The 26,336-nt window shown below is 53.9% G+C and overlaps 1 protein-coding gene across 22 annotated transcripts in view; it reads right to left on the bottom strand.

The window, feature by feature from the left end:
• The window catches only part of MYO18A (myosin XVIIIA), a 95,233-nt gene that overhangs the window by 58,653 nt on the left and 10,244 nt on the right, over window positions 1-26,336 (bottom strand). For 21 of the 22 annotated variants that reach the window (XR_004972892.1, XM_036340793.1, XM_036340791.1 and 18 more), the window contains exon 2: window positions 24,861-25,939. Coding sequence is in view for 21 of the 22 variants with exons in the window: in XM_036340793.1 (XP_036196686.1) it covers window positions 24,861-25,859 (999 nt within the window). In the remaining variant the exon portion in view is untranslated. The remainder of the gene's footprint in view (window positions 1-24,860; window positions 25,940-26,336) is intronic. The other variant, XM_036340773.1, reaches the window with a different exon arrangement.

Here is a 26,336-nt window from a genome sequence, read left to right on the forward strand (position 1 = left end):
CAGAAGTGGGGTTCTCCCCCAAGGAAGTTCTCTCTGTGGCTTTTGTGCAGAATGGCCTGGATATTTCTCCTTCTTCCTTATTGCTGGATTGATTTGCTTAGGATCGACACCAACCTGTTTTTATCTAATATAGGAACTCAGCCCCAAAGATGGCGGCGATGTCCCTGCGACAGTCACCCCCAGAGCTGGGAACTAAAGGCCCCGTGGAGCAAGGGGGCTTGGGAGCCGAGGCCCCTCTCCCTGACCTGGTCCCCCCCCCCCCGGGAGAGTTCGGCTGTTTCCAACAACAACAGGAATCACTGATGTGGACGCCTGCTGTGAGATGGGCCCTGTCAATGTATTCAACGTGTATTTTCTAATCCAAATTTCACAACCGTCTCCTGACATGGGATTATTATTACTCCCACTTTCCTGATGAGGGGGGAAAAAAAAAACTCAGAAAGAGATTAAGTCACAAGGCTGATAAGTGGTTGAGCTGGGATTTGAACCCAAGCCGCTCTGATGGCAAAGCCTGTGCTGCTCCCATAGAGGTCACCTTTTCTGCTGTGTGAGGCAGGGTCAGAGTGGCCAACCCTGGCTAATACTCTGCATCGCGGCAAGGTTCAGGAGGGCTGGGTCAAGCCAAAGCATGGATTGGTGGTGCGGTGTTTACTGCTGTCCAATGCAATCACACGGAGTCTCTGGACTTGCAAAGAGAGATCCCACCGGACCCCAACCCTCGCTGAGGCCTGGACATCCCATCTCCCTCCTCTCTGGCATTTCTGGCCTCCTCTTTGGAGGAAAGGAAGAGAACCCAATCCTCACTGAATACTTACCAGGAGCTCTTTGTGTGTCTACAATGTTCCCTGGACTCTGACTTATTCATGGGCAGCCCTCTCTTTTACCCATCCTGCTGCGGACACTTCATAAATGCTTGTTGCACAGCAGTGCTGCAAGGAGTTCCTTTGCATTATGGAGAATCACACCTTCCCACCCCGAGTCCCAGGAAGTGGGAAAAACAACTGGGCAACAATAAAGAGATAGTAAACTCAGTGCCATGCACAGCTCCTTGGGAGCAACAACAGACATGAAATTCATCATCCCCTGGCCTGGCCACCCCATCTTCAGGAATGTGTATGCAATAAGATGGCTCAGCAGCGGCTCTCAACCTGTGGGTCGCGACCCCTTTGGGGGTCAAACGACCCTTTCACAGGGGTCGCCTAAGACCATTGGAAAACACATATATAATTACATGTTGTTTTTGTGATTAATCACTATGCTTTAATTATGTTCAATTTGTAACAATGAAGATACATCCTGCATATCAGATATTTACATTACGATTCATAACAGTAGCAAAATTACAGTTATGAAGTAGCAACGAAAGTAATTTTATGGTTGGGGTCACCACAACATGAGGAACTGTATTAAAGGGTCGCGGCATTAGGAAGGTTGAGAACCACTGGCTTAAGGAAAGGAAGAGAGGCCCTGGCCGGGTAGCTCAGTTGGTTAGAGTGTAGTCCTGATGCACCAAGGTTGTGGGTTTGATCTCTGGTCAGGGCACATACAAGGAGCGACCAACGAATGCATAAATAAGTGGAACAACAAATCCATGTTTCTCTCTCCCTTCCTCTCTCTCAATATTTTTTTAATTTTGAAAAAGAAAGGATGAGAAAGAAAAAAATCTACAAATCCATGTGAAGACTTTAAAAGATACACTCTATATAATAGCCCCCAATTGGAAGCAACCGAATGCCTAGAATTACGGGTGACTTAACTATGGTACTTTGGTACAATGCACTAACAAATATGTGGACGATGTAACCACATGGAAGACTTCACCTAAAATAACATCCATCAGAAAAAACTAGAAACTAAATAGAACAGTGACCATGATGATCTTGTAAACTGTGTGAATTAGATACAATAGAGATGCTATTTTATGTATTGATTACTTACTGTTTATTTCTACTGTAAAGATGACTAGTCAATAAAAAAGAAAATGCTGAGGCTATATAATAGCTAGAAGCATTTGCTCTCAAAGAGGAGGAAACCCAAGCAAGGTGCTGAGGGGCCCACCTCCGCGCAGCCCCAGAGGCTCCCAACACTCAGGGGGCTGGGCCAGGCTGGGCTTCACCCTCTGCATGGCCAGCGAGGACCATCTGCCCTTAACTTACGTACTGTCCTCTGAGCCCTTCACAGGAGGGACTGGAGGCACGAATACTCCCAGGAGGGTCATTGTACCCACCAGATACCCCTTAGGCATGGAATGCCCCACGTGGACAAATGCATCGAGGCCTAAGTGCCCATGCAGGATGCCCACACTCTAGCAGCTCCCAAGAGCAGCAGGTGCCGAGAAAGAGAGAGAGAGAGAGAGAGAGAACCCAGAAGAAGAGAACTTGGCACCTCCCCTCTCTGCCAACATTCATACACAGCACCCTCCTCTCTCCTATCCCACTCTGAGGTGCAGAAGGTAGGTCCCAGGCCAACCTCTCCCTGACAGGCCCCACCCAGCACCACCAGCTTACGTAAAGGTTGGGGTGGGGTGGGAGGAAGGAAGTAACAGTATTGAGCAGGTACTAAGTGCCAGGCACTGTGCTGACCCCTTCACTTGCATCATCTCACGTAATCCCCACGGCGTCCCTCTGAAGTCGATACGGGTATGATTCCTGCTTTACAAACGAGCAAAAGGAGGCCCAGAAATGACTGGCCCAAGCCTCGCAGCAGCAAGTGCCACATCAGAACTCAGGTGTGTCCCCCAGCCAGAACTTCCCAGGCTCCCCGTAAGGGACGGAGCAAGCCCTGCCTCCACCTCCCAGTTCGCCTGCACTGTTGTCCTTCACGGCATCACCTGCCAGAACACAGCTGGGGTGAAAGCAGGGTTTCCATAGACAACCGGCTCCTCCGCCTGTGACCCCAGTAAACTGCACACAGAGCTGCTTGAGGGGAGCAGGGGCTCTGCAGGGAGTGGCCTGAGGCAGAGGAAGAGGAAGATGAGCTGGGCAGGGACATGCAGTGCCCTCCCCGACCTGGGGCGGAACAGAAAGCAGCCCAGCGCTTGCAGCTACTGCCCCGCAGGCAGGAGGAAGCAGGTGCCCTGGAATGGCTTCCTGCTGCCACCACAGCTGTAGAGGGCCTGGGTTTCCTCCCCTAACGGCCGGCCCTGCTGGAGGCTCCCTTCCCTGGGGACACTCACTGCCCCTGTGCAGGGCACTCTGCCATCTGCCCGGCCCCAAAGCCTCGACCTGGTGCTGGTGGCCCCCGGTGGGATGGGGTGGGGAGTCAGCGGGACCAGGAAACACCCACCTCAGGCCCCACCCCCACCAGCCCACATACCTCCACCCTGATGCCAGATTTATGGCTGGGGCAGGGCAGTCGTTGGGCACAGAGAGATACAAATGCTCAGGGGCACATCTCAGGCTCCTGCTGCACCTCCACACCAGGCCAGCCCACACTCTGCCAACTGCTGACACCACTGAAAACCTCACCCTTGGTGGCTGGGAGGGGTGGCGTGGGGGGAACGCAGGCAGTTATGTCTCTCCTCACTTGCTTTTTAAAGGAACTGACTCCTCCTCTAAAAAAGAGACCAACATACCACCAGGGCATCCCCGGGGTGCCCTCTGTGCCCCTTCACAGTGTCCGACCCACAGAAACGGAGGAGGCGGTGCCGAGTCCACTCTTGGGGACAGCGGAAGGAAAGGCCGCGGACTACTCCAAGGACCACCCCTCTCCAGCCCCTCTCTCTTGTCTACCAGGAGGGACAGGGGGTAGAGGCTGTCCTGGCAACACAGAGCAGGGGACAAGACCTCTAAGACCTGGGGGGCCTGGGGCTCCGGGCTCTGGAAGAAAACAGTGCTCCGAGGAAGGAAGGCCTCGAGCACTGATGGTTTGTGGGAGGGCGTGTCAGCCTGTGGGGAGGCTGGCACAGTCCCAGGACACGGAGGGTTAGACGCAGCCTGGCCCCTCGCCTCGGAGGAGTCGTGAGGCTGCCCGGGCTGAGGAATTCCCTGCCTCTTCCTCCCTCCTCATCTCCTTCAGCCACATCTGGTGAAATCACAAGCGGGCCCCTCCTTTCCTAAATGAGGAAATGGCATGAGGAGCGTGGGACATTTCCGGGGTGGGGGTCAGAGGGACACTCACCCGCATGGCCCAGAGCAAGGAGTCTCTTCTCAGATGCTGCTCCGTTAGCAGCTCAAAATAGCACTGGCCGCAGCCCCGCCCCTGCTCCCCTCCCTCTCCCCAGGCCCCTCCCGTCCGGAGCTGCCCAGCCCTGGCCAGAGCCAGCGGGAGAGAGCGAGCGGCCTGGGAGGCTGCGGGCACCAGGTATCCGCCTGGAGGAAGAGGGTGATAACAGCATGTGTGGAAGGGACGGTGGAGGCCCTCGGAGAAAAGGCACTGGGTGGGGGACAGGCCGTGTTGGAGGGTTAGGGGCCAGGGGCAGGGAGAGTGGGACTTTCCTACCAACACACACCAGAGCCTCCAGACAGCTGAGCTGATATGGCCCCTAAAAATAGCAGTGGAATTTGAGACCTGCAGCCCCCGGCCCCACAGGCCAGGATCAGGACAAGCACATGCGCCTTCATGTCCACACACCCACCCACCCACACACACACACACACACACACACACACACACACACCAGCACACACGAACAGTCAATCACAGCAGTGTTCTCAAGAACACGCAAATCACAGGCTCACCCCAGCCATCTAATTACTGCGGCAGAGGCCAAGACGACCTCTATCGTCGCTCCTGATACAACCCAGAGGGCCCACTGCACCCTGTGCCCAGGCAGCAGCCGGGCAGCCCTGTGCAGTCCAGCGGGAGCAGAGACCCGCACTGTCGGTCTGAGGCCCCCTGTTGCTGCCTCGCCGTGAGGAATGCACCGGGGACATGCGTGGAATCTACCGCACTCTGTGTACACATCCTTCTCCCCACACAGCCAGTGACTGCGCAGGCACAGAGGAGGGCGGGGCGGGTGGGGTGGGGTGGGTGGGCCTTGGCTTTGAAGACAGAGGAAATTGTGGGTGTCTGGCCAATGAGCAAGGGCTGCCGGTGAAAAGCCAGGGCTCCTCATGAAGAGAAACTGGCCTGGCTCTCCAGTTAGCATCACACGGTGCCAGACCTGGGCCGCGGGCACCAGAGAGGCCGACATGGGAGCTGGGAGCAGGGGGGAAGGAGTCAAAAGACAGGTCTTTTGAAGCTGTCTCAGAAGCTCTCGGCTCTGCAGAAAAAAGGAAACAGTCATCGCCTCCTTCCTCTGAAGGAAAAAAATGAAAAAAGGTGGGGGTGGGGGTGGTGCTTGGAAGCCCTGCAGCAGAGCTGTCTCCTAACCAGTGTGCAACCAGAGTTCTAGAGACCCCAGGCCTGACACCAGCCAGTCCCGTGAGGCCAGTGGGCAAACAGTATCACTTTCCTTGGGAAAAGGCTGTAAACTGCCCGAGCAGCCCAAAGCCCAGCTCTGCCTCCTGCCTACCACTCACTGCAAGCACAGCTACACAGAGCCGGCAGGACACTGGGCTCCTGGCTCTGCTTTCTAGGAGCGGTGTGTCATCCCGGGAAGACCGTCTGTCTGCCCCTCCTGGGGCACGTGCTGTGTCTCGGTCTTCCCATCCTCACGGCTTGCTTGACACAATGGGGCCAACCTCAGCCGCACACTGAAATCCCCTGTGGGACTTTAAAAATACTGATGCCTGGACCCTCCCACCACCACACACACACACACACACACACACACACGCTCCCTGTTTCTGATTTAATCAGTCTGGGAGGGAGGCGTGGGCACTGGGATTTTTTTAAAGCTCCCCCAGGTGATTCTTACATGCAGCCCAGGCTGAGAACTGCTCAACTCAGAAGCCAACATAAGGCCTAGTGCCGAGGTGCCCATTTGTTCAGTCAATGAGTGAGTCAGCGAATGAATGAATGACTTAGCTGTAAAGTCCACTGTGACTGTGGGCAGGTGACATAAATTTCCCTCGTCTGTAAAATGAGGATTATAGTGCATGACTCTTACACGGTTAGCATGACTGGTGAAATCCCAGTGAGTGAAGAAAGAGCTTTAGTTCTCAAAGTGTGGTTCCCAGATCTGTAGCATCAGCGTCACCTAGGAACTTTCTAGACATGCAAATTCTAGGGCCCCTCCCAGACCCACGGAGTCAGAAACTCTGGTCATGGGGACCAGAATCTGTGTTTATTTTATTTTTTATTGATTTTTAGAGAGAGAGAAAGGAAGGGGGGGCAGGGGGAGGAGAGAGAGTCCTGCACACCCCCTACCAGGGGTTGAGCCTGCAACCTGGGCATGTGCTCTGACCAGGAGTTGAACCAGCAACCTTTTGGTGCATAGGACATCGCCCAACCAACTGAGCACACTGGCCAGGGCCAGGATCTGTGTTTTAACCAGGCCTCTGGGTGATTCTGAGAACCACTGTGTTAAAGGGATTATTCATGGTTGTTAGTGAGACTTCCAGAGGCCAACTGCCTGGTTCATTCTCTGATCTCCCATAGAGTAAACTATACAACTTAGCCTTGTGCTACCATTTCTTCACCTGTAAAACAGAAAGCATAATAGCATCTACCACATAGGGTTACTGTAGGGGGGAAATGAATTAGTACTTGCAAAGCTCTAAGAACAGTATCCAGCACAATCGCTTTCAATACGCTTTAACTACTATTATCTATCTGTGATCATTAAGGGGGGGGGGGGGAGGCACATCATAAGCAAAATTTCTAGGTCACTGGAGCCTACCCCCTTTAAGGAACAAAACATTTTCTATCTTGAGTAGTTTCCTAGATTCTAAATTCTATTCCTATTTACAATCATAAAAATAATAAACGTTTTATAGACTCTCTGTCTTTAGTAAAACACTCCGAACTCATCTCAAACGTCTCAAAAACTCTGAGCTTCCCCTCTTGAACCCAATCATTTCCACTCCATCTTGTACTGAAGGGCATGTCGTCCCCACTGCGGTGACGCCTGACTTCACAGCCTGGCTTCTGCCCCTGCCACCCGCCACCCGCCAGCCACTCTCCAAGGACGCCAGCCCTATCCAGACACCACAGTCAGCAAGCACCCTCGCTATATGCCCATGTTGGGCAGGCCAGGCACCCCTTGTGTCTGGATATCTGCTTTTTCATTCTTTTGTCCCCTACTCCTGTCACTCTGCCTGTCAGCATGCCTGTCTCCAGCAGTCTCACTTCCTTATATACGCTGTTTCTGCCAAAGGTTAGAAAACCAGATAACCACGCCTGGGAGAACAGAGTCCAGAGCAGAACAAGGGGGATGTCAGCAAGACGGCAGGCCCTCCTGTGAGTGAAGGACCTGGGCTTTCACACGCGGACGTGGTGTCCGCTATATTGGCAGCTCGAGGTTTCCCGCCATTCAGCCGTCCTCTAGAAGATGACTTCTGGGTCCCGGAGGTGTCCCTGTATCCGCAGAGTCTTGTTCTGAATTACTATTACCCATGTGCCCATCCACTCCTCTTTTCTGTTCAGATGACTAGATCCTGTCCATTCTGCCTCTGAGATGATGGGTGCTACTGATGGAGAGCATCTCAAATCAGGGTCACCTTCCTGAGTGAAAAGACCAGGCCTCTTCATTCAGAAGGGACACCTCGGGCCCTCACAACCCGCTCAGTCCCTCTGCTGCTCAAAGGTCGGTGCTATCTCAGGTCCGTGCCTTTAATAAACTCAACCTATGGTTCTTGGAGTCACTCCCACAGCCGGCCAGACACGCTCAGGCCCCTCGCCTTGCCTCCAAGGACAGCCCCAACCTGGCCCCTCCTTGCAGTTCACCGTCGCTTCTCCATCTCCTTCTCCCCAGCCCACCTGGCTCTCACTCTCTCAGGCTGACGTTCCCACAGTCCCCCGTCCTCCCCACCACCGGAGCTTAGACTTGTAAGTGCCTCTCCTCCAGCCCCTCTACCTTCTCAACCCTCCCCATCTCTCAAAGTCCATCTCGAGTCTCCCCGCCTTTCTGAAGCCTTCCCTGAACCCCAGGGCCTGCATGGTAATGCAGTGCAAAAGCAGGGACTCCCAGTCAGACACACCTGGGTCTGAGTCCCAGCTCGGCCTCTTAGAGTTTCCTCTTTTTGAGGGGTGGGGCTGTGAGAATTTTAAAAGAAAACACATGTAAGCACCAGGCGAATGGCAGGTAAAGTCTAATTAAAAACCACAGCACTCAGTGTCTACACCTAAATATCACCACACACCTGCTGGTTCTAGATTATACTCGATAAGGTGCTCTATTAGATACAGTGGAGTCACATACTACATGGGGTTAGATTCTAAAGTCAGCATGTTAGGCAAAAATAGAACATAGTCAAAATTACCCTTAAAAATCCCTTACCTGCTCAAAAACACATGGTTTTGTAGATACTATTCTATATATTCTGCATAAAGGCATAATGTATGCAGTCAAGGACAGCTTATAATAAACACACCTAAAATACAATGTTTATAATTTTAGACTACAGTAATATAGTTTATTATACAAACAGATACTTGAATGTATTGGAGTTTAAGGTGTAGATGCCATGACTACACAGCATAAACTAACGCTTGGATAGGAAGCTCTTTGTGTCGTATGTTTAAGCCTTCTCTCCCTGGACAGCAGGGACCACTTCCTACCTCTGTTAGATCTCATCCCACTCCCCAGCACTAGGCACAAGGCTGGTGTTCAATAAATACCCATTGGAGTTAACTAACCGATCTGAAAGGTGCAGGTACAATAAGCCAGATAGCACAGAACGGGGAACAAAGGGATATCCAGACAGATTAACAACTTCAACTCCTCTGCTGTCCCATGTTGGGGGGTGGGGGGAGGGCAGGGTAGGTAAAAGGTCCTTGGATGTTTCAGGCACTGGGCCAGGCATGGTGGCTGAGCAGAGGTGGGGGCATAGGCTAGACAGGAGGTTCTGAGAAGTAAAAGAAGTCTTTCACTGACTCAACTAGCAGTGCCCTGTAGTACCCCCGGGTGAACACTGTGGGGAAGCACAACGCCTGCTTCCTTTCAGCCTCCTCACCACGAGGCTGTGAGCTCCTGAGGCTGATGGAGAGGGAGAGTCCGGAAAACATTGAGACTGAGTTTCTCACTAACATCTTAACAAGAGGATACTCCTCCGACCCCATGTGTCTCACTGGTTCCCCTTTAAGTCAAAACTCCTTTCAAAAAAAAGACTATAAACACCGTTTCCATACATGTACACTAATTGAGTGGTGCTTGTGTCATTACTAATTTGCAATGTATAAAATGTCACTAAGAGAACTCTTTACTTGGGGAAGTTGGGGTGTCAAGTTCCAAGCGCTCAGCTCTCGGGGCTGAGGAGGGCTCCCCACCAGCGGGGTGACAGATGCCTGCTCTCGGCCCTCAGCACCAGTGCCTTCCCTCTCCAGAGAAGGGTTACCCTTCATTCCTTATGTGTTTGTTGGTTGGTGTGTAATATATATCTTCTTTTTTATGGAGTGCCAGTTTTAGTAGAAGTGCCTGGGACCCTCTGAGGCATCAATGTGTTTGTTTGTTTGTTTGAAGTTTCACTGGGCACTGATGACCAGATGACCAGTGGGTACCAAAGTGGAAGAGGACGGAGGACCCCCTTGAAGAGGCCTAGGGACGGCCACAGGGAGGGAAAGGAGGGGGGAACCTGTCTGGGCGAAAGACGCACGCCCAGCGCTGGGCCCAGGCACTGGGACCTTGGGGCAGACAGGCCAAGGCTGGCGGGAGCCCAGGCGGCCCCAGGCTCACGGTGCGCCCGGTGCGCCCCGTGCGCCCCGGCCCCGCCCGCCCGCCGGCTGGCGCAGGGGCGGAGCTGAGGGCGGGGCCAGGCCGGCACATGCGCGGGAACCCCAGGCTGCACCCGCCCTGCAGCGCCGCTGGAGCCCAGCAGAGGGCGGGCCGCCCCTTCTCACCGGCCGCACCGAGGCCCAGGCCACCGGATTTCACCTCCGCGGGGCTGGCTCCCGGGTCCCACCTCCAAGAGGCGTCCCCCTGAGAGCTCCAGGCTGAGGGGCCTGGGGCCAGCTGCAACATGGCCTCTGGCTTTACCCTGGAGGGCAGGGCCAGAAGAGGCAAAGATGAGCTCAGCGCCGACTCTGCTTTCATCACTGCTTCATCCCCAAAGCCCTTCCTATAGCAGGCACTCAATAAATGCTTAGAGATGAAATAGAATGAATGAATGAATGAGTGGATAAACCGAAGACTCCAGCGACGCTTTGAACCTGTGTGGTGGGCAGAGGTCTGGGACAAGCAGGAAGGTCAGTGGACTGGGGTGGCCAGGCCCAGATCACTACCCCAGAGGTGATCCCTGAGGCTTAGGGCTCCACACTCCCCAGCCCGGCCCTGGCACACCCAAAGGTCTGCTCAGAGCCTGGTGACACCACACCATCTCATGGGCACAGAGCCCACGCAGGGATGTCTGGGCTTGTATGCTCTGCTAAGACCATGCGTCTGTCCCTTCAGTGTCAGGTCCTGGCTGCCTTCAGGAATCACCTGACTGGCAGCTCGCGTAGCCTTCAGTTCCAGGAGGATTCTTCAGCTGCTGGGGATTTCCTCGTCGCCCTGGGGATTTCCAAGCTGCCTCTGCTTCCTCAAGCTCCCACAAGGCCCAAAGCCAAGGGCCGGCCCTGAGGATGGTTTCCCAAAATCCTCTTTGGGTCAGTTCTGAGTCTACTAAATGCCCCGCGCGCATAGTCCCATCCCCACCCTCTCTGGCAGACATGAGAGAATGAACATAATGAAGTGTTGTTCTCTTTTCCACATAAATGACAACTCTTCTCCATTTCCACAGAAGAAAAACAGGAAACCCAGTTTAAGGGTTAGCCACACCGATTTAAATAAAATATCGATAAGGTCGTCTTGTGTTAGGGGCAAAAAAGGAATATTGGGGACTGGCTATGGTTGTGGTAAATATTGATCATGCTCTGTTAACCAGGATTGCCTTGTGCTGGTTAAAGAGGGGACGTTCTGACCTGGCTGGGAGTTGTACGCCCTCGGGACTTGGGAGTCAACCTTGGAATGCGGTCCATTCTCATGGAAAGATTAACACACGATTGGATCCCACTCCAGCCTCCTACTTCCCCAGGCCTGTGGTCCCTACTTCCCCAGGCCTATAATCCAGTTTCCCTGTGTGATCTGTGTCCTACCCTACATAAGCAGCTGGTTTATGGGGGGCAGCAGAGCAGGTTTTTGTGGATGACCTGCTGCTCCCCCATACTGCCCGCAGTGTTGGAATAAACAGTCCTTTTCTGAGCCTCTGAGTGCACATGTTCTGTGCTTCCCGCCGCCGACCTGATTTCTGCCGTAACGTCTAAAGGGTGAGAACTGGAGGCCTGTGGTGCTTATTCTCAAAGTCAGAGGCTTTAGATCAGCCTCAGGTTCCTCCAAACACTGGACGTTCAATAAACGTGTGAGGATCTGTGTGTGCACTTCTGGAGGCCCCTCTTGGGCCTGTTTTGAGAACTCTTTGAGGTAAAAATAAAGCACAAACCCAACCTCCATAGAAGCAGGAAGGAAGAAGTAAAAGCTCCAACTTTTCCTACCAACCCACCACCCCCACATTAACAGCCCCGGCCAAATCCACTGGGGCATGTGAGCACCTGTGCCACAAAGCTGGGCAGAAAACATGCCTGGCGAGCGGGGGAGCACTGCCCCAGTTGCGGTGGCTCTCGGCCAGGGCCCTGCTGGCTCTGGGGCATCAGGATTCCAGAGCTGGTGAAGTGAAGAAACTGCCAGAGAGGACAGACTTCCTCCATGAAAGGAAGGGAACAGGCCGCCCTCCCCAGCCTCACCAGGCGGCTGCGAGAGGAGACAGGCCTTCAAGAGCAGCTCGCCATCTCTTTTCGGAGAGCTGCCTAGAGCTGTGCTAGTGAGTGTGGTAGTCACGAGCCATGTGTGGTTACTTAAATTGAAGTTAAGCCCTAGCCGGTTTGGCTCAGTGGATAGAGCATTGGCCTGCAGAGGACTGAAGGGTCCCGGGTTCGATTCCGGTCAAGGGCACATGCCCATGTTGTGGGCTCCGTCTCCAGTAGGGGGCGTACAGGAGGCAGCCAATCAATGATTCTCTCTCATCATTGATGTTTCTCTCCCCCCCTTTCCCTTCCTCTCTGAAATCAATAAAAATATATTTAAAAAATAAAAACATACATTGAAGTTAAATAGAAACAATGTTAATCTTCCTGATTACATGAAAATCAGATAACATTTAAAATTCAGTTCCTCAGTCCCACTGGCCGCATTTCAAAGGCTTGATAGTCACATGTGACTAATGGCTACCAAGTTGGAAATCACAGGCGATGGGACATTTCCATCTTTGCCGAAGTCCATCTGGCCTAGACGATCCCCTTTCAGCTTGCCCTGCCATGTCCCCGTGCGCCTGGCCTTCACCCCTCGGCCTCAGAAAGAAGTGGGGGAGGGGACTGTAGCCACTGTGAACACCAGCCTGGGAGCAGAAGCCCCACGCCGAGGGGCTGAAAATCAAGGCTGAACAGAAGCCAGCCCCCACCCCAAGGCAGCCCAGGCTTGGAAGAAAGCCTCTCAGTGCCACACAATCATGGCTTGTTTCTGGAGTCTCTGGACCATGCACGGGTAAGACATCTGGAATGTAGTGGCCTGAGGGCTTCCCCACACCACCCGCTGCTGGACTCGGCTGATATTAATGCTCCAGGAGAGGGAGGTCGCAGCAGAACCCTGAAATTTCAAGGGCAAATAAGGCCAATGAAGCCTCACCCGGAGCAGCATGCCAGGAGTTCGGCCACAGGGCAGTGAGGGCCATAGAGGAGCGCCTTCCTGTGTCGCCGGCTGGATGAACCAAATGAGGAAGAAGGGAAGGAGGACATGATGGAGAACGGACATTGGGGCATGCTGGCCATGATAGAGAGACAAGCTCCCCCAGCCCTGTATCCAAGGGGCGGGGGGGAGGGGGATGAGGGGAAGGGGTGCAGATCTGTGACAGTCTATCACAGGCACTTTATTTGGAAGGTTTTGCTACCGTTGTTAGAAAATCCAGTGGGAGCGTCTGGGCAAGCTCTGTGTGACAGGAGCAGCGGAAATCAGACCCAGGACCTGGCAGGTCGAGGCCGCCTCTCTGTTTGGTGCCTCAGCTCTGTCCTCCGTACCTGCTTAGCCTTAATCCAGAAGGGCTGTCAGAGGCAAGACAGGTGTGAAGGGAGACCACAAAAAAGTCAAGTTTGTTCAACTGGAACACAAATAGGCAGAAAGAAGGCTGGCATTCCAAAGGTTTTGGCATCAGCCAAGAATCTGACTGGAGGAAGTCGCAGGAAAGTAGCACAGTTTTAAAGACTGGCATCAAGTTACAGACCAGAAGCTCAGGGCAAAGCAATCCCACTCTGAGGCTACGCTGTGGCCCTTGGGGACCCGTCCGAGCCTAACTCCCCTATGCCCACCTAATCAAAAGCACCATCTAAAGGACGAGAGTAGAGCCCGCACCCCCCAGCAGAGTGAGCCATTAACAGGCCTGCGGGCAAAGGACTCATCAAACTTCCAAGCACCAAGGGCTTCCCAACACTCAGACACAGATTAGTGATGATAACGATCATGCTATTCTAAGCGATTTTTATGTATTGATTCATTTAATCCTCAAAACAATCTTACAAGGGAAGTATTATTATTATTATTATTATTATTATTATTATTATTTTACAGATGAGGAATATGAGGCACAGAGAAATTTAATAATTTCCCCAAGGCCACCTGCTAGTGAGCAGCAGAGACAGGATTTGAACGCAGGCGGTCTAGCCCCAGAGTCCATATACACCAATTATTAATAAAACATACACAGTCCTATGCGGCTCCCAATCTGTGGGCCCTGTGTTGTCTTCCTCCTCTTTCCCGCCCCAAAATGAACTGAAGGCAATTCCGACAGCCCAAACCAGCTCTTCTATCCAACTTCGTATTTGCCGAGCGTCTGTCTCTACAGCAACAAGAGCTGCCATTTTTGTTGGATTTTGAAGAGAATGGGTGGGGAAGGAGATAGGGGACTTTTTACGCAGGGTCCCCTCTTTCAGAGGCACAGAAGAGAGACCGCAAAGAAAGACGCAGGGGCCAGGCAGAGAATCCAGGGCCCGGAGAAAAGCTAGGAGAGTCTGCCTCCCCCCACCCAGAGCCCAGGCCCTCCAGTTTGAGGCCAGCTTTCCTCCGGACAGAGAAGGTGAGGGCTGGCTGGACTGGAAGCTGATTGCAGACGTGTTTTGGAAGAGTCTGGGACAAAAGGATAACCCAGACTAAAGTCTGTAGTGTGTGTGTGTGTGTGTGTGTGTGTGTGTGTGTGTGTGTGTCTGTTTCCAAGCTGGGTGTCCCTTCACAGGGCGTGGTTCTGCTACCCACGCTCAGGGCCCTGGGGGAAGCGTGCAGGCTGCATGCATCTATGTGCCTGTGGGGATAGTTCACATCCCACCAGGAAGGGCAGGGTGGTCAGGCTGATACCCTCACTTTCCCCAAGCCCTGGCCTCGTTCCTGCCTGCCACCCTCAGCCTCACCTGAACAAGAGACTCCTGTCATTGTCCAGACATCCTGACACCAGAATCATGCCAAGGGGGCTCTGCCAGGCAAGGCCAAGCGCTCAGGGGAATCGGGGTGTTTGCTGGTCACTTGAGACAGCCCACAGTGGTCCCCCAGGCTTCTCGGGCGGTGGGCCCATCTCCATGTCTCCGTTGATATTGATGCATGGCCAAGTGAGTGGGGACCTTATCCTGCGCCCGTGTGTCCTTTAGGTAACCTAGGCTACCGGCAGCAAAGGGTGCAAGGCTATGCCAGGCCCAGCATGGGCTGGGTCTTCTGTGCCTGAGGTGCCAGACACTCAGGCTCCTACAGCCTGGACAGCTCCGGGGAGAGCGAGGTAGGAGATACCAGCCCACTTGGGAGGAAATCTTTCACTGTCTGAAGCTGTGCTTCTGCAATCAGTTCAACCATCAAACCAGACCGCAGATGAGGGAGGCAGGGAAGGAGAGGGGAGGGACAGGCTGCAGGCCCCAGCAAGAAGAACCAACACAAGAGATAGTATCAGGCCCTTCCCCTCGATACATCCCTGGAAAGCTCCCCTGGCATCTCCAGACATTTTCCCCTTGTTGTGATGGGGCTGGACATGAAGCTGGGTATCACAGAGTCGTGCCTGTCTCATGTGCCTGACGGGACTGTCACTGCTTGGCCTCCAGCCCATGCCACTCTGGGCTGAGCTCTCTCTTGCTGCAGATGTCTTCTGCTCTAGAGGAGGCAGAGGCCCCCTGATCACAAGGAGGCATCCTCAGCCTTTCTCCTCCACAGAACCAAGCCCAGTGTGTGTGACATGGAGCAGGTGCTCTTCGAGGCTTCCTGACACCTGCCTTGATTGTGCTAAGACTCCGGGGCCATTCACACTTGGCCTTCCCTAGAGTCCAGAGCCATGCCCCTTCCTGCTCCAACCCACCCCCAGCCCTCTTTTACCCGGAGCCAGGGGCAGCCTGTTCTGCTGCCAGAGAGAGAAAAGAGCTTGGGAAGTGAGGAAGCTGCCTCCCTGTGGGTACCCTGCCCACCACAGGGCCTGGCAGTGAGAGAAGTTGGGGAGGGAGAGAGGAAGTGAGTCAGCTCCCTGCAAAAATGGGAATGGGAGGGAGGAGCCAGCAAAACTGAGCGCAGGGGACAAAGGGCACAGGAGAAAGGTCACTAGGAAAGGGAACCAGGCTCACCGAGTGGAGGACAGATACAGGTGACACATTCAGCAGCGCCACCTCCTACCAAGGCTGGGTGCCTCCATGGGCCAGAGAGCCTGGGCCTGGCAGGCACAGCCCCACCTGAGGGCGGAAACCGAGGCCGCTCCCTGCATGACTCAGGCGTGGCTGGAGGAAGTGAGACCATGGCCATGATCTCTCCTCACTGAGGTGGAGTCTCTGGTCCCCAAGGCCTCCCATGACCTCTCCGGGAGCCCCACAGCTCCAGAAGCCCAGGTTCCCCCAGACCCGGCCCAATGGGGAGACAGATGTTTGCATCTCCAAAGAGGGTGGGGACTGAGCCGAGGCCTTAAGAGCAGAGGAGCTAGGGCAGCCCTGGCATCCACCATGGCCCTCTCCAGGAGCCTCTGCCCAGCCAGGAGCTGTCCCCGGGCTCCAGCTGCAATCTGTTGCTCTGACTGGGAAAAATCCTGGCCGTGAAAATTCCCAGCCTGTGGCATTCCAGCAGGAAGGCAGCCAGGGAAAGCAGCAGAAGGGAGGAGGAAGCCATGAGCCCTGAGGGCCACATTCCGCCCCCTCCCGAGACCTGCAGCCAGCAAGACAGGCACATTCCTCCAGGGCCCCCTGGGGGATCTTAGGCAACAAACCTAAGGCAACTTACTTAACCTTCACCCCTCTGTAATCCATATTCCCAGGGCTGGACACGGTGTGACCCTGCATGTGCTTCTGACCCAAGCTGTGCCCTCCGGGGGCTCCAGTGCAGGGGCAGGAGACAGGCCATCCCCAGGAACCCCCCTCCCAGAGCCCCTTCCCAGGCTCCTGCTCCTAGACGCCTGAGCCCATCTCTCCTCCACGCCTGTGGGAGCTGCCAAGTGCCAGGGACACAAGAAACAGAGTCATGGTAATGTCTGCAGACAAGTCACAGCCCACTGTGGTCCCCCAGGCTTGGTCATGTACTGCAGACAGGTCACCCAGACCAGTGGGGAGTGTCCGAGGAACCCAACCTGAGCTACACAAGGAAAACTAGACAGAGGATGGGGAACCAATTCCTGACTAGAGAACCATCTTCTTCAAAAATGAGCCCCTGTCCTCATGACGTGCTCCAGCCCTGGAGAAAGGAGACAACTCCTTAATTGCAATCTTGATGAATGCTATGAAGGAGAAGGACGGGGTGCCGCCAGAGTGCAGACCTGACCCGGTCGGGGAGGATCAGGGAAGGCTTCCCTGAGGAAGTGATATTCAAACCGAGCCTATGAGTGTGAGGGCATGAGGGTGGGCAGGGAAGAGCATTACTATGGATGGAAGGAACAGCAGGAGCGCAATGGCAGCAGCAAATGAGAACTCTGCGCTGCACACCCACTACCTGCTAGGCACCCTGCCAGGCCGTGCGCCTTGCCTTTCCCCCACAGTGCGCGCTAGGAAACAACAGCGATCCACCCCGTGCAACGGAGGAGGACCCGTTCGTGGTCAGAGGTGACAACGGGGATCCTGCCACCCCAAGGGCTGCGGCGGTAGGTACTAGTATGTCAGTAAGGGCCAAAGAGGTGAGGGGGCAACTCGCCTGCCTTCCAGGATCTCACGGGGGAGATGCAGAAGGGGCAAAAGTGCACCCTGCACCACTTCTGGGTGAGGTGACGCACCCAAATGCTGCCAAGGCAGATGCTGCCTCTCTTCCTCGGCCTCTCTTGCCAGGACCTCTCCCAGCTCCCACGAGGTGAAACGCTGCCTGCCTGCCCCTCGGGCTCACGGCCTCTGGTTGATCTTCAGGAGGGCCTGAGAGCAACGGCCACACCTTCTACGCTCACCGTCCACAGAACAAGAGCAAGGGTGCAGTCACTCTGGCTTCCCGTCCCTTCTGGAGAAGAGGCCTCTAGGGCAGCAGGAATCAGAAGGGTCAGGCCTGGGCTAGGCTACCCAGTACAGCAGGTCCTCCAATAATGTCATCTTGTGCAACGTCATTTTATTATAACACTGAGGAGATGCTGTAGGCACGTAACTCTTGCTTATGTCAATCAGCCTCTGCTAAAATTGGTTTCATTATCCGTCGTTCCGTCACAGTTCTAAGAATCCACTGATGACATTAAGGGAGGACTTATTAGAGAGCACATTAGTGAAGAGCAAGGAGCTGATGCCCTGAGTTCAAATCCTGGCAAGTCATTTAATAATAGCCTTGAAACCTTAGACGGTTTACTTGACCTTAACCTCTCTGTAATCCAGTTTCCACACCGAGGAAGTAGAGATTATTATAATACCTAAAGGGCCTTTGGGAAAATTAAATGAGTTAATATGTATAAAACACCTAGAACAGTGCCTGATGTGCAGCGAACGCCAGCCATAATCCTCATCCTTGCTGTTATTTTCCATGCCCTTTCCTCACGGCCTTTCTGCTCAGCTGAATCTTTATCAGATCAATTAAACACCACTTAGGCAGCACGTGTGTGCCACACACTCTACTAGATGCCAGACAGAACACTGGACAGACACCCTCCGTTCTGCAGAGTGGCCGGGCTGAGCCGCGATGGGGAAGCATGCCATGCCCTGATTCCGAGGAACATATGGCGGGAGATCAAGGGAGCCAGAGTGGTGACCTGGGTCTAAGGAAAACCGTTTCCCGACCAGACTACAGCCAACAACTGAAAAAAATAATAAGCTTTGCTGACACTGTCCCCTGTATTTAACAGAACAGAAGCTGCTGCCAAACACCACGCAGGATTCTAGGGTTGGCTGGGGTCCGTCTGCCCCCTCCCCCTCCAAACTGCTCAGCAGGAGGCCGGGAGCCATGAAGACTCCACTCCTTCGCAGTGCAGATCTGGCATGGTGGGCGCCCACAGAGCCAGCTGCTGGGTGCCTGGGGCACAGCCGTACCACTGCCCAGGACTGACAACGGAGGCGCCAGGCAGCCTGCCCAGGCAGCAGGGGTGCCCCCTCCCCAGCTGGGTCACCGGTCCCCACCCCCACAGATGCGGCTCTCACCCCAGGCTACAGGGAGGAGAATCCAGCAGCTTAGAGTAGTGGGGTGGCGGGAGCCCTGCTGGCAGGCAGAACGCGTGCTTGTGGTTTCTGGGAAACACTGTAGAGATTTGCAGCATTTTTAAAATACTTGTGTTCCCACCCGCCACACACCCCCCTTCACCCCACTCCTCACCCACCCCCCAGTCTGGGTGTTTGCATATCTGGTATTTTCCAGAACCATTTCAATGTAAATAAGAGAGATTAGAAGGGAGCAGAGGGCAGGGTGGCCAAGGGGATCTGGGTGGGCCAGAGGGGTTCTGGCCAAGGCCCAAGGGGCCAGGGCAGGCTACCTCAACCAAGGCCCTGCCCCCGTACCAGAGCTCCAAGCTGTGCCTGCAAAAACAACCAATGACCATGGCATGTACCCACACCCAGTTCAATGTGGCCTGGGCACTGGGCCCACCACCCACGGGCCGGGTGGTCAGGGCACATAGGGGCTGCAGTTTGTCCAGCATCTCACTGGGAAGAAGGCAGAATGGTGCCTCTGAGGACAGAGAAGGGAGACCTAGTAGAATAGAAATGACCTAGTCCACCACTCTATTCTGCTGGCCTCATGTAACCCCCAATCCAGGATAGATAACCCCCAAAATGTCCCTAAAAACCTTTCACCCATCAATTCTCATGCCCTTGAACCTGCCCATTGGCCCCTCATTTCCAAAAGAACTCCGTTTGAGTCCTGCTTTGAGCCCCCAAGCCAGGGCTCTCACATGGGGATACTGATGCCAGAAGTGCCTGCAGCTTTGGCACAAAATGAAGTAAAAATGTTCTGTTTAAAAAACAAAAACCCCTCCAAGGATCATTTAGAGCAACATGAGGAACAGAAGCATTCTAGAACTCTGAGCCCAGGCAGCATCCAGCACCACCAGAGCCCCTGGGGAAGCCCACTGGCCGGCAGCTGGCCCAGAGGATCTGGAAGCAGCACCATTTCGAGGTTCCTTGGAATCTGCAGTCCCCACTCCTGAAAGCACCTGTGGACAAGGCTGCTGAGGCTCAAATACTTTCCACCCAGGGGTGTGGGGCTTCCACTATGGCAAAGGGACCTGCCCTTCTCCCCCAGCCAGGCAACCCTGTCTGGCCTATCTCCATGCCTACAGGCCTGAGAAGCTGGGCTCTAAGAAGCTAGGAAAAGCTAGCGGACACCCAGGGGCCCACCTCACCTTTAAGCTGGCTTTAAAAAAAACAACAACAAAAAAACCTACAGTGAAAGAGTTTGGACAAAAGCATCAGGAGTCCCTATTGGAAAGAAAACCTTACCAGGAGCCATGATGGGAGAACACTAGGCTGGATTAATTAAGGAGGCTGCAAAATTACTTTCCCTGGATGTCTTCAGAGACTGGGCAGAGAGAAGGATACTAATCTTCCTAAGCATTTACGACCTGCCAAAGTCTGCCAAAGGGATCTCACCGCATACATACAGATTCTTAAATAAAGACCCATAAAGGAGAGTACACAAAGTGAAAAACAAGGCTCCCTTTCTTCTCCTTCTCAGAGGATGTGGAGTGGGTTAGTTGGGTGTACGTCCTTCTTTGATTTCATCTTCTTAAATTCTGAGAGGACAGAATAAGGCCCATTTATAGAGAACAAGGGTCACATCCTCTCAGAGGCCTCTTCTAATGGCCACTTCCTCCTTCCCACCCCACTGTTTACCTGTACAGACATCTATGATAGCAATGATGGCGCTGAGTTGCCTTTCTTTACTTATGCTTATGCTTCCTCAAGGAAAGAGTCTACTTTACTTACTTAACCCCCCAGTGCCCAGTACAGTGCCTGGACCTGTTCAAGAGAATGAGTACACTGAGGCTCAGAAAAGTTTGGTGACTTTGGTAAAACTCAAGCAGATCTTTCTGGTTCCAAAGTCCATGTTCTTTCCACTATGACATGCACTCTCCTAGGTTCTCCTGAATGTGCGGGTGGTTTAGATGGATAGGATGACCTCTTAAGGAACCTCACAGCCCTGTAACTGTTGTAGACAAACCCCAAGGTCCAATGGGAGAAGAAACGCTACCACAGATCTCCAGCAAGTGCCTGATAGCTCCACAGGGCGCAGGAAACTAGATTTGACTGGGAAGGGGTGGTAGGCCTTCCTTAAGCACCCCCTTCCCCTCCTACCACAACTCATAAACTCAGGAAGCAGTGCTTTCTGGGTAGGGCTCCCATGCAGGCCAGATCCTCTAGCTCTTGGCAGCAGGAGAACCTCATTGGCCAGGGTTTAGCCAGGTGGGCTTTTCTGAGCTCAGCAGAACCATCGTATGTTCACAGACAATCCACTTGGCTCCCATGATGGGCCTACTGAGGATACAAATGGAAGGGACCAGCTCTCCCTACTCCCAAACCTTAGTCCCCACCCGGCCCCTACTCCTTCTCAATGGGGCACTGACTTTCCTACCCAGACTCATGGAACTGGAGAGAAGAATTTTGATCCAACTGGGGTTTTAAGATCCTCCCCTTTACCAACACCTTCCTTAATCTCATCAGACTCAGGGAACTCTTTTTGCCTTTAGAAAAGTTAAGAATAATTTTCTCAAAACAGATGCCCCCAAACACTTTCCCTGAAGAATCATGGAAAGAATTTAGCATCCTCCCCCAAACCTGGTAGTCACACTTACCCCCTCCGCTCCTCCTTCCCTCACCCCAGTCGGTCACCAAGACTCTAGAGCAGGGGTGGGCAAACTTTTTGACTCGAGGGCCACAATGGGTTCTTAAACTGGACTCAGAAGAAGGAACTGCGGCCGTGTTTCCCGACGTTGCCATGTTAACACTGCTGCTGGTAAAGGAGCGGAGGGGAGAGCGAGAGAACCCTCCGCTCTTTCGGCTCCGCGGGCCGGATAGAACAGCCGAACGGGCCGGATCTGGCCCGCGGGCCGTAGTTTGCCCACGGCTGCTCTAGAGCCTACTTCAGTTGCTTACATCTGAAACCTCTTTCCATCTCCAATGCCTCTCCCTAAGTTCAGGCCTCCGTTCACTCTACTAGGTTTACTATAAGAGCTCCCTCACGATTCTCCCCTTGCTACACCCGAAAGGATTCCCCATAAACAGCCAGAGATTTTCTAAAATCTGTGCCTATCACTCCCCGATTAAATGGCTACGTTGTCCTTAGGTTAAAGTTTACATTCCCTAGCATGACTCTCAGGGCCTTGTGACCTGGCCCCTGCTTGCTTCTCTTGCTGCTTCTCTCAATAGTGTCCCCCTATGCTGTCCCCAAGCCTTATCCCCACGTGTGTCCATCTCTCTCTGATTTGTGTCTAATACAGTCCTTTCCTTCCGTTTGCCTCCCCTATATGTCAGCTCTCTCACTCTGATTCATTCCAAAGACTATACTTGAAGTTCCCTTCTGTGCTCCCTAGTACCCCGTACTGGTCTATCGCTGACCTTCTCAAATGGCAATGTCATTTGATGACCTGCTACTTGACCATCTCTCCCACTAGACTTTGAGTTCTTTGGGGCTGGGTGTACATCCTTCTTTGATTTCACCTTTGAGGCTGGAATTATGTGCTGCACACGGCTGGGTCCCAGGGCCTACCACACAGTAAGTGCTCCACAAACATGTGTTTAGTAGACATGAGTGGAGGAATAGATGGCGGAAGAAGGGCTCCTTCTCTCAGACTTGCTGGGTGATTTCTATCAGGTCCCAAGTCTATCCGACGACTGTGGCTCACCCCTCCTCCCAGTGGAGCCTTGTCTGGCAGCTACAGAGACATATGAACAAGGTGTGAGCCAAGCATTCTGGACACACACCATGTGAGAAGGAAACCCAAGGGGCTGTCTCTCCCTGGGGCCTTCTGAACAGGCCATGGACAGGAGCCATGGGGCCTGGCCCCTATCTGTGTGCAGAAAGAGAACAGATGGCTAGCCAGCTCCTTCAGAGCTCCCTGGGGACAGGCAACGTGTGGACACAGTTGATGGATGGCCTGACGGGCAGGGTGGCCACCAGAGCTGTCCCTGTGGGGCTAGAGTTGTCAGGGTACCCCGCCCGGGAGCATGGAGGAGGTGGGAAGGCTCTTTTCTTGGCATGGAACTAGGATTAGAACTGCTGCCAAGAAAAGGAGCAGGAGTAGGAGTGGGAGGAAGAGGAGATAGAGGATAAGAGCCTCAGTCGAGGCTACAGCACTCCCTCACCAGCTCTGGGGTCTGTCTCAGGAAACCAGAATGCCGGGCTCATTCTGCTCCTCTCCGTTGTGGCCTGAGACCCCACCACCTACCCAGGTAAGAGGAGACGTGGGGCTTCTTTTAGCCCTATGCTTCTTGTTGTCCGGTCAGTTCTAGGAGACTCATGAGGAAGGGACTTTCAACTGTGTCCCCTGCTCGATCCCCGAGGTGGGGGAAGAAGTCCTCTGGGCACCAGCTGGGCTTGCCCCACGGGCCAGAGCAAGCCAGCATTTCTGAGATACCAGCTGGAAGGTGGGATCCACCGGGGTTTCCAAAGCTAAACCACCCACTTCCCCAGGGATGCGGTAACAGCAGCTAGTTGGGAAGGAGAGCGGCCGGGAAACATGAGATGCCAGGATGATCCCTGTGCTATAAAGAGAAGAACTGAACAGCACCTGCGATGCCAAGCGCTGAGCCCCACAGAGGCCTGTGCTGTGGTTCGGCGGGGACCTGGCAACAATCCCCGGGGGACTCATTCTTTAAGAGGAAGAATATTCTATCTGTTGAAGGCAATGTTAGCCTGGGAGAAAGTAGGCAGACGTGGCAACATGGTGTTGTCTTTGGTGCTGAGATAAAGACTCCCTCTAAGCTGGGGGAAGTCCCCCAAGTTCAGCGTAGCCTGGTGGCTAACACAGAGTAGGTGCACAATGTATTTCTGGAATTAACGCGTCCAGGTCCTTCCTGGATTCTACGACAGGCTCCCCTCCCACTCACTACCCCTTCCTGACTAGCAAAGCTGCCTGACCCCACCAGCCCCCGGGGTAAAGGAAGGTCTGGAACCCAACTCCAGTGTTTCCTGCCAGAGTATGACCCTGCAGCTCCCAGGCCCTCCAGGCCCGACATGCTGCTAGGTTAGGCAGCCATCTGAGCAGCCACTTCCCCTCCCAGGAGAAAGCTAGGACCGGGACTCTGCCTGTTTAGCATTTCCTCCCACTTCTGACTTGGACACATCTGGCTGGCCACTTAGTGCTGAAAGGTCCTGGCCAGGCCATGTGCTGGTCAGGCTGCAGGGACCTGGACAGTCCTAAAAGCCACAGCTGGAGAGAGGGGTGACCAGAGGCCAACTTGTCCTTCAGGGGTTGCCTCCAGGCAGAGCATTCCAAACTGGTAAGGAGCCAACCTATCAAGAGACCACTGGGGTTACAGATCTCCATCTCCCTAGAGACCATCTTTCCAGGAGTTAAATCCGGTAGGTCCTTGGGAAGTAAACAGGTATTTGCTAAACTGATGGATACCTTTAACCTCAATCTCTTCTGGGCCTGTGTCACCCCCTCCCACCTTTGCTTTCTGTGGGCCGGGGTCTCAGGGATAATCAGGTCATACTATCTCTGGAGGCTTAATCCCTGTTACTTTTCCAGGTCCATGCATTGCCTTCCTCCAGGGAAGATAATAAAACTCTGGGAGCACAAGTGATCTGTATAGATCAGATCATCATTCCACTATGCTTCAAACCCTACAACGGTCTCATTTCAATGGGGTTAACTCGAAACTCCTACCACGATTTATAAGGTCTTTCATGATTTGGCCCCTGCTTATCTCAGCAACCTTACCTGGTATTCAACTCCTCACTCACGCAGGGGCAAGAGGAGGCCTGAGGTCATCTTCCCAGGAGCTATCAAAGCAGCTGTACATCCTAGATGTCCCATGACAACCCTGATTTGACATAACTTATTTTTTTTTTCACCTCCAATATCTAAATAACATGGAAATCCTATACTTTAGTCCAGAATATGAGATTGTCTGTCTCTCACATCTGGAATTGGCACGTGTTAGCCTCCATGACTCAATTTTGGGCTCAGGAAATGTGGTGCCCAAACCCTAACCCCCGCTTGTATCATGAAGCTTGTATGACCGTGTATAGCCCCCACCTGAGGTGCCTTCTCCCCACCAGCCAGGGAGATGGTCCCTGAAGCCCACGGAGTGGCCAGGCTTTACTGCTCACACACTCGCTAGGCTCTCACTACAGCTCTTGAGTACCCTGATCATCCACCTAAGTACAATCACAGTAGACATCAACAACCCAGTCCCTGCTCATCCCTCGCTGCCCAGGTCCCAAGGGAAACACTCACATCGGCCGGCTCCCTGCGTGGTCCCTCGCCACTCCGCAGCCAGCTCCGGCTGAGCTCACTGAGCTCTGGGATGGGTTGCACCTTGAGCCGCACACTGTCCCCTGACTGCCGGATCATCTCCACAATCTCATCCCTGGACTTGCTCTCCACGTTGTGCCCATTAATCTCCACCAGACGATCACCTGGCACCAGCCCCAGGGCCAGGTCCTTGGTGCCCGCACCAGGCTCAGCAAAGTGAACCACCCTCCGATAGACCTGGCCCTCGGGGCTCCGGTCTAGCATGGTTGTGCGCCGCAGGGAGAAGCCAAAGTCTCCAGTGGGCCTTCGTTGCAGCTCCAGCTCCCGGAGGGCAGGGGGTGGCGGGGGCACCACGGGGGGCAAGCGCAGGTCAGCCGGAAACCGTTTCGTCACCAGCTCAGGGACTTGGGACCGGGGCCCTGGTCGAGGGTGGCCTGGGCCAGGATGCTGCACCAGTTGTCCCTCTAGAGTCCTCACCTCCACCTGAGGAGATGGGGCAGCAGAGTGCTCCGAGGGGGTGGAGGTCTCAGAGGCACTCTCGTCCCGGCTCCGCTGGGAGAAGGAGAAGCGCTTGACAATCATCTGGGAGTTCTGCTTGGCCAGGGAGCCGAACTTGGCCGCCCGCTGCAGCACAGAGCCCCGGAAACTGCCTTCCTCACCCTTGAGGTCATCGCTGGAGCTGGCTGTGCTGAGGTGGCCCGAGTCCAGGATGATGCTGCCCCTGTTGCTGTCGGAGTCAATGTCAGTCAGGTGCAGGTCGGAGCCGCTGGCCACCTTGATGGGGATGGGGTTGGAGATCTCCAGGCGCATCTTCGATTCACGCTTGGAGGAGCGGTTCAGGTTGAAGAAGCCGCGTCTCAGGCTCATCTCCTCCAGGCTCCTCAGCTCTGCCGCTGACATCCGCTCCTTCTTCTCCTTTTTCTCCTTCTTCTCCTTCCGCCCTCCATCTTTGTCCTTGTCTTTCTTCATTAGATTAAACATGGTGGGGGTGCTGTTTGGGGGGGGGTACCCCCAGAGGATTATGGGTGCTCAGCACAGGGCCTTTGTGTTCCACCTTGCTGCTGCAGATAGAAACAGAGAGAAAGAGAAAGGTGATTCCAGCAGAGCCTCTTCCCCGTCTCCAGTCCAGACGGGGCCAATTACTGAGCACAGCTACCCCTCACAGCGATCTCTGCCAGGTTCTCTGCCTCACACAATACTGTCTCAGTTAAGCGAAGCCTCATAACACTGCTATGAGGAGGTCTATTGTTACCCCCATTTTACAAATAAGGAAACTTGAGGTTTAGATAAGGTTGTAAAAACCCAAACTCCAAAGTCTCTCATTTCCTATGATCTCTGATAGACCCAGGCTTGGGTGTGCATGGAGGTGGCATCTGGGCGATCTGACCTCCTGGCCAGAGGATGCCATTAAGCCAAGTTGGGACTTGACTGAAGATGCAAACACAAGGGAAAAAGAAA

Source organism: Myotis myotis, unplaced genomic scaffold (assembly GCF_014108235.1).
Source record: "Myotis myotis isolate mMyoMyo1 unplaced genomic scaffold, mMyoMyo1.p scaffold_m19_p_17, whole genome shotgun sequence".
Classification (NCBI taxonomy): Eukaryota; Metazoa; Chordata; class Mammalia; order Chiroptera; family Vespertilionidae; genus Myotis; species Myotis myotis.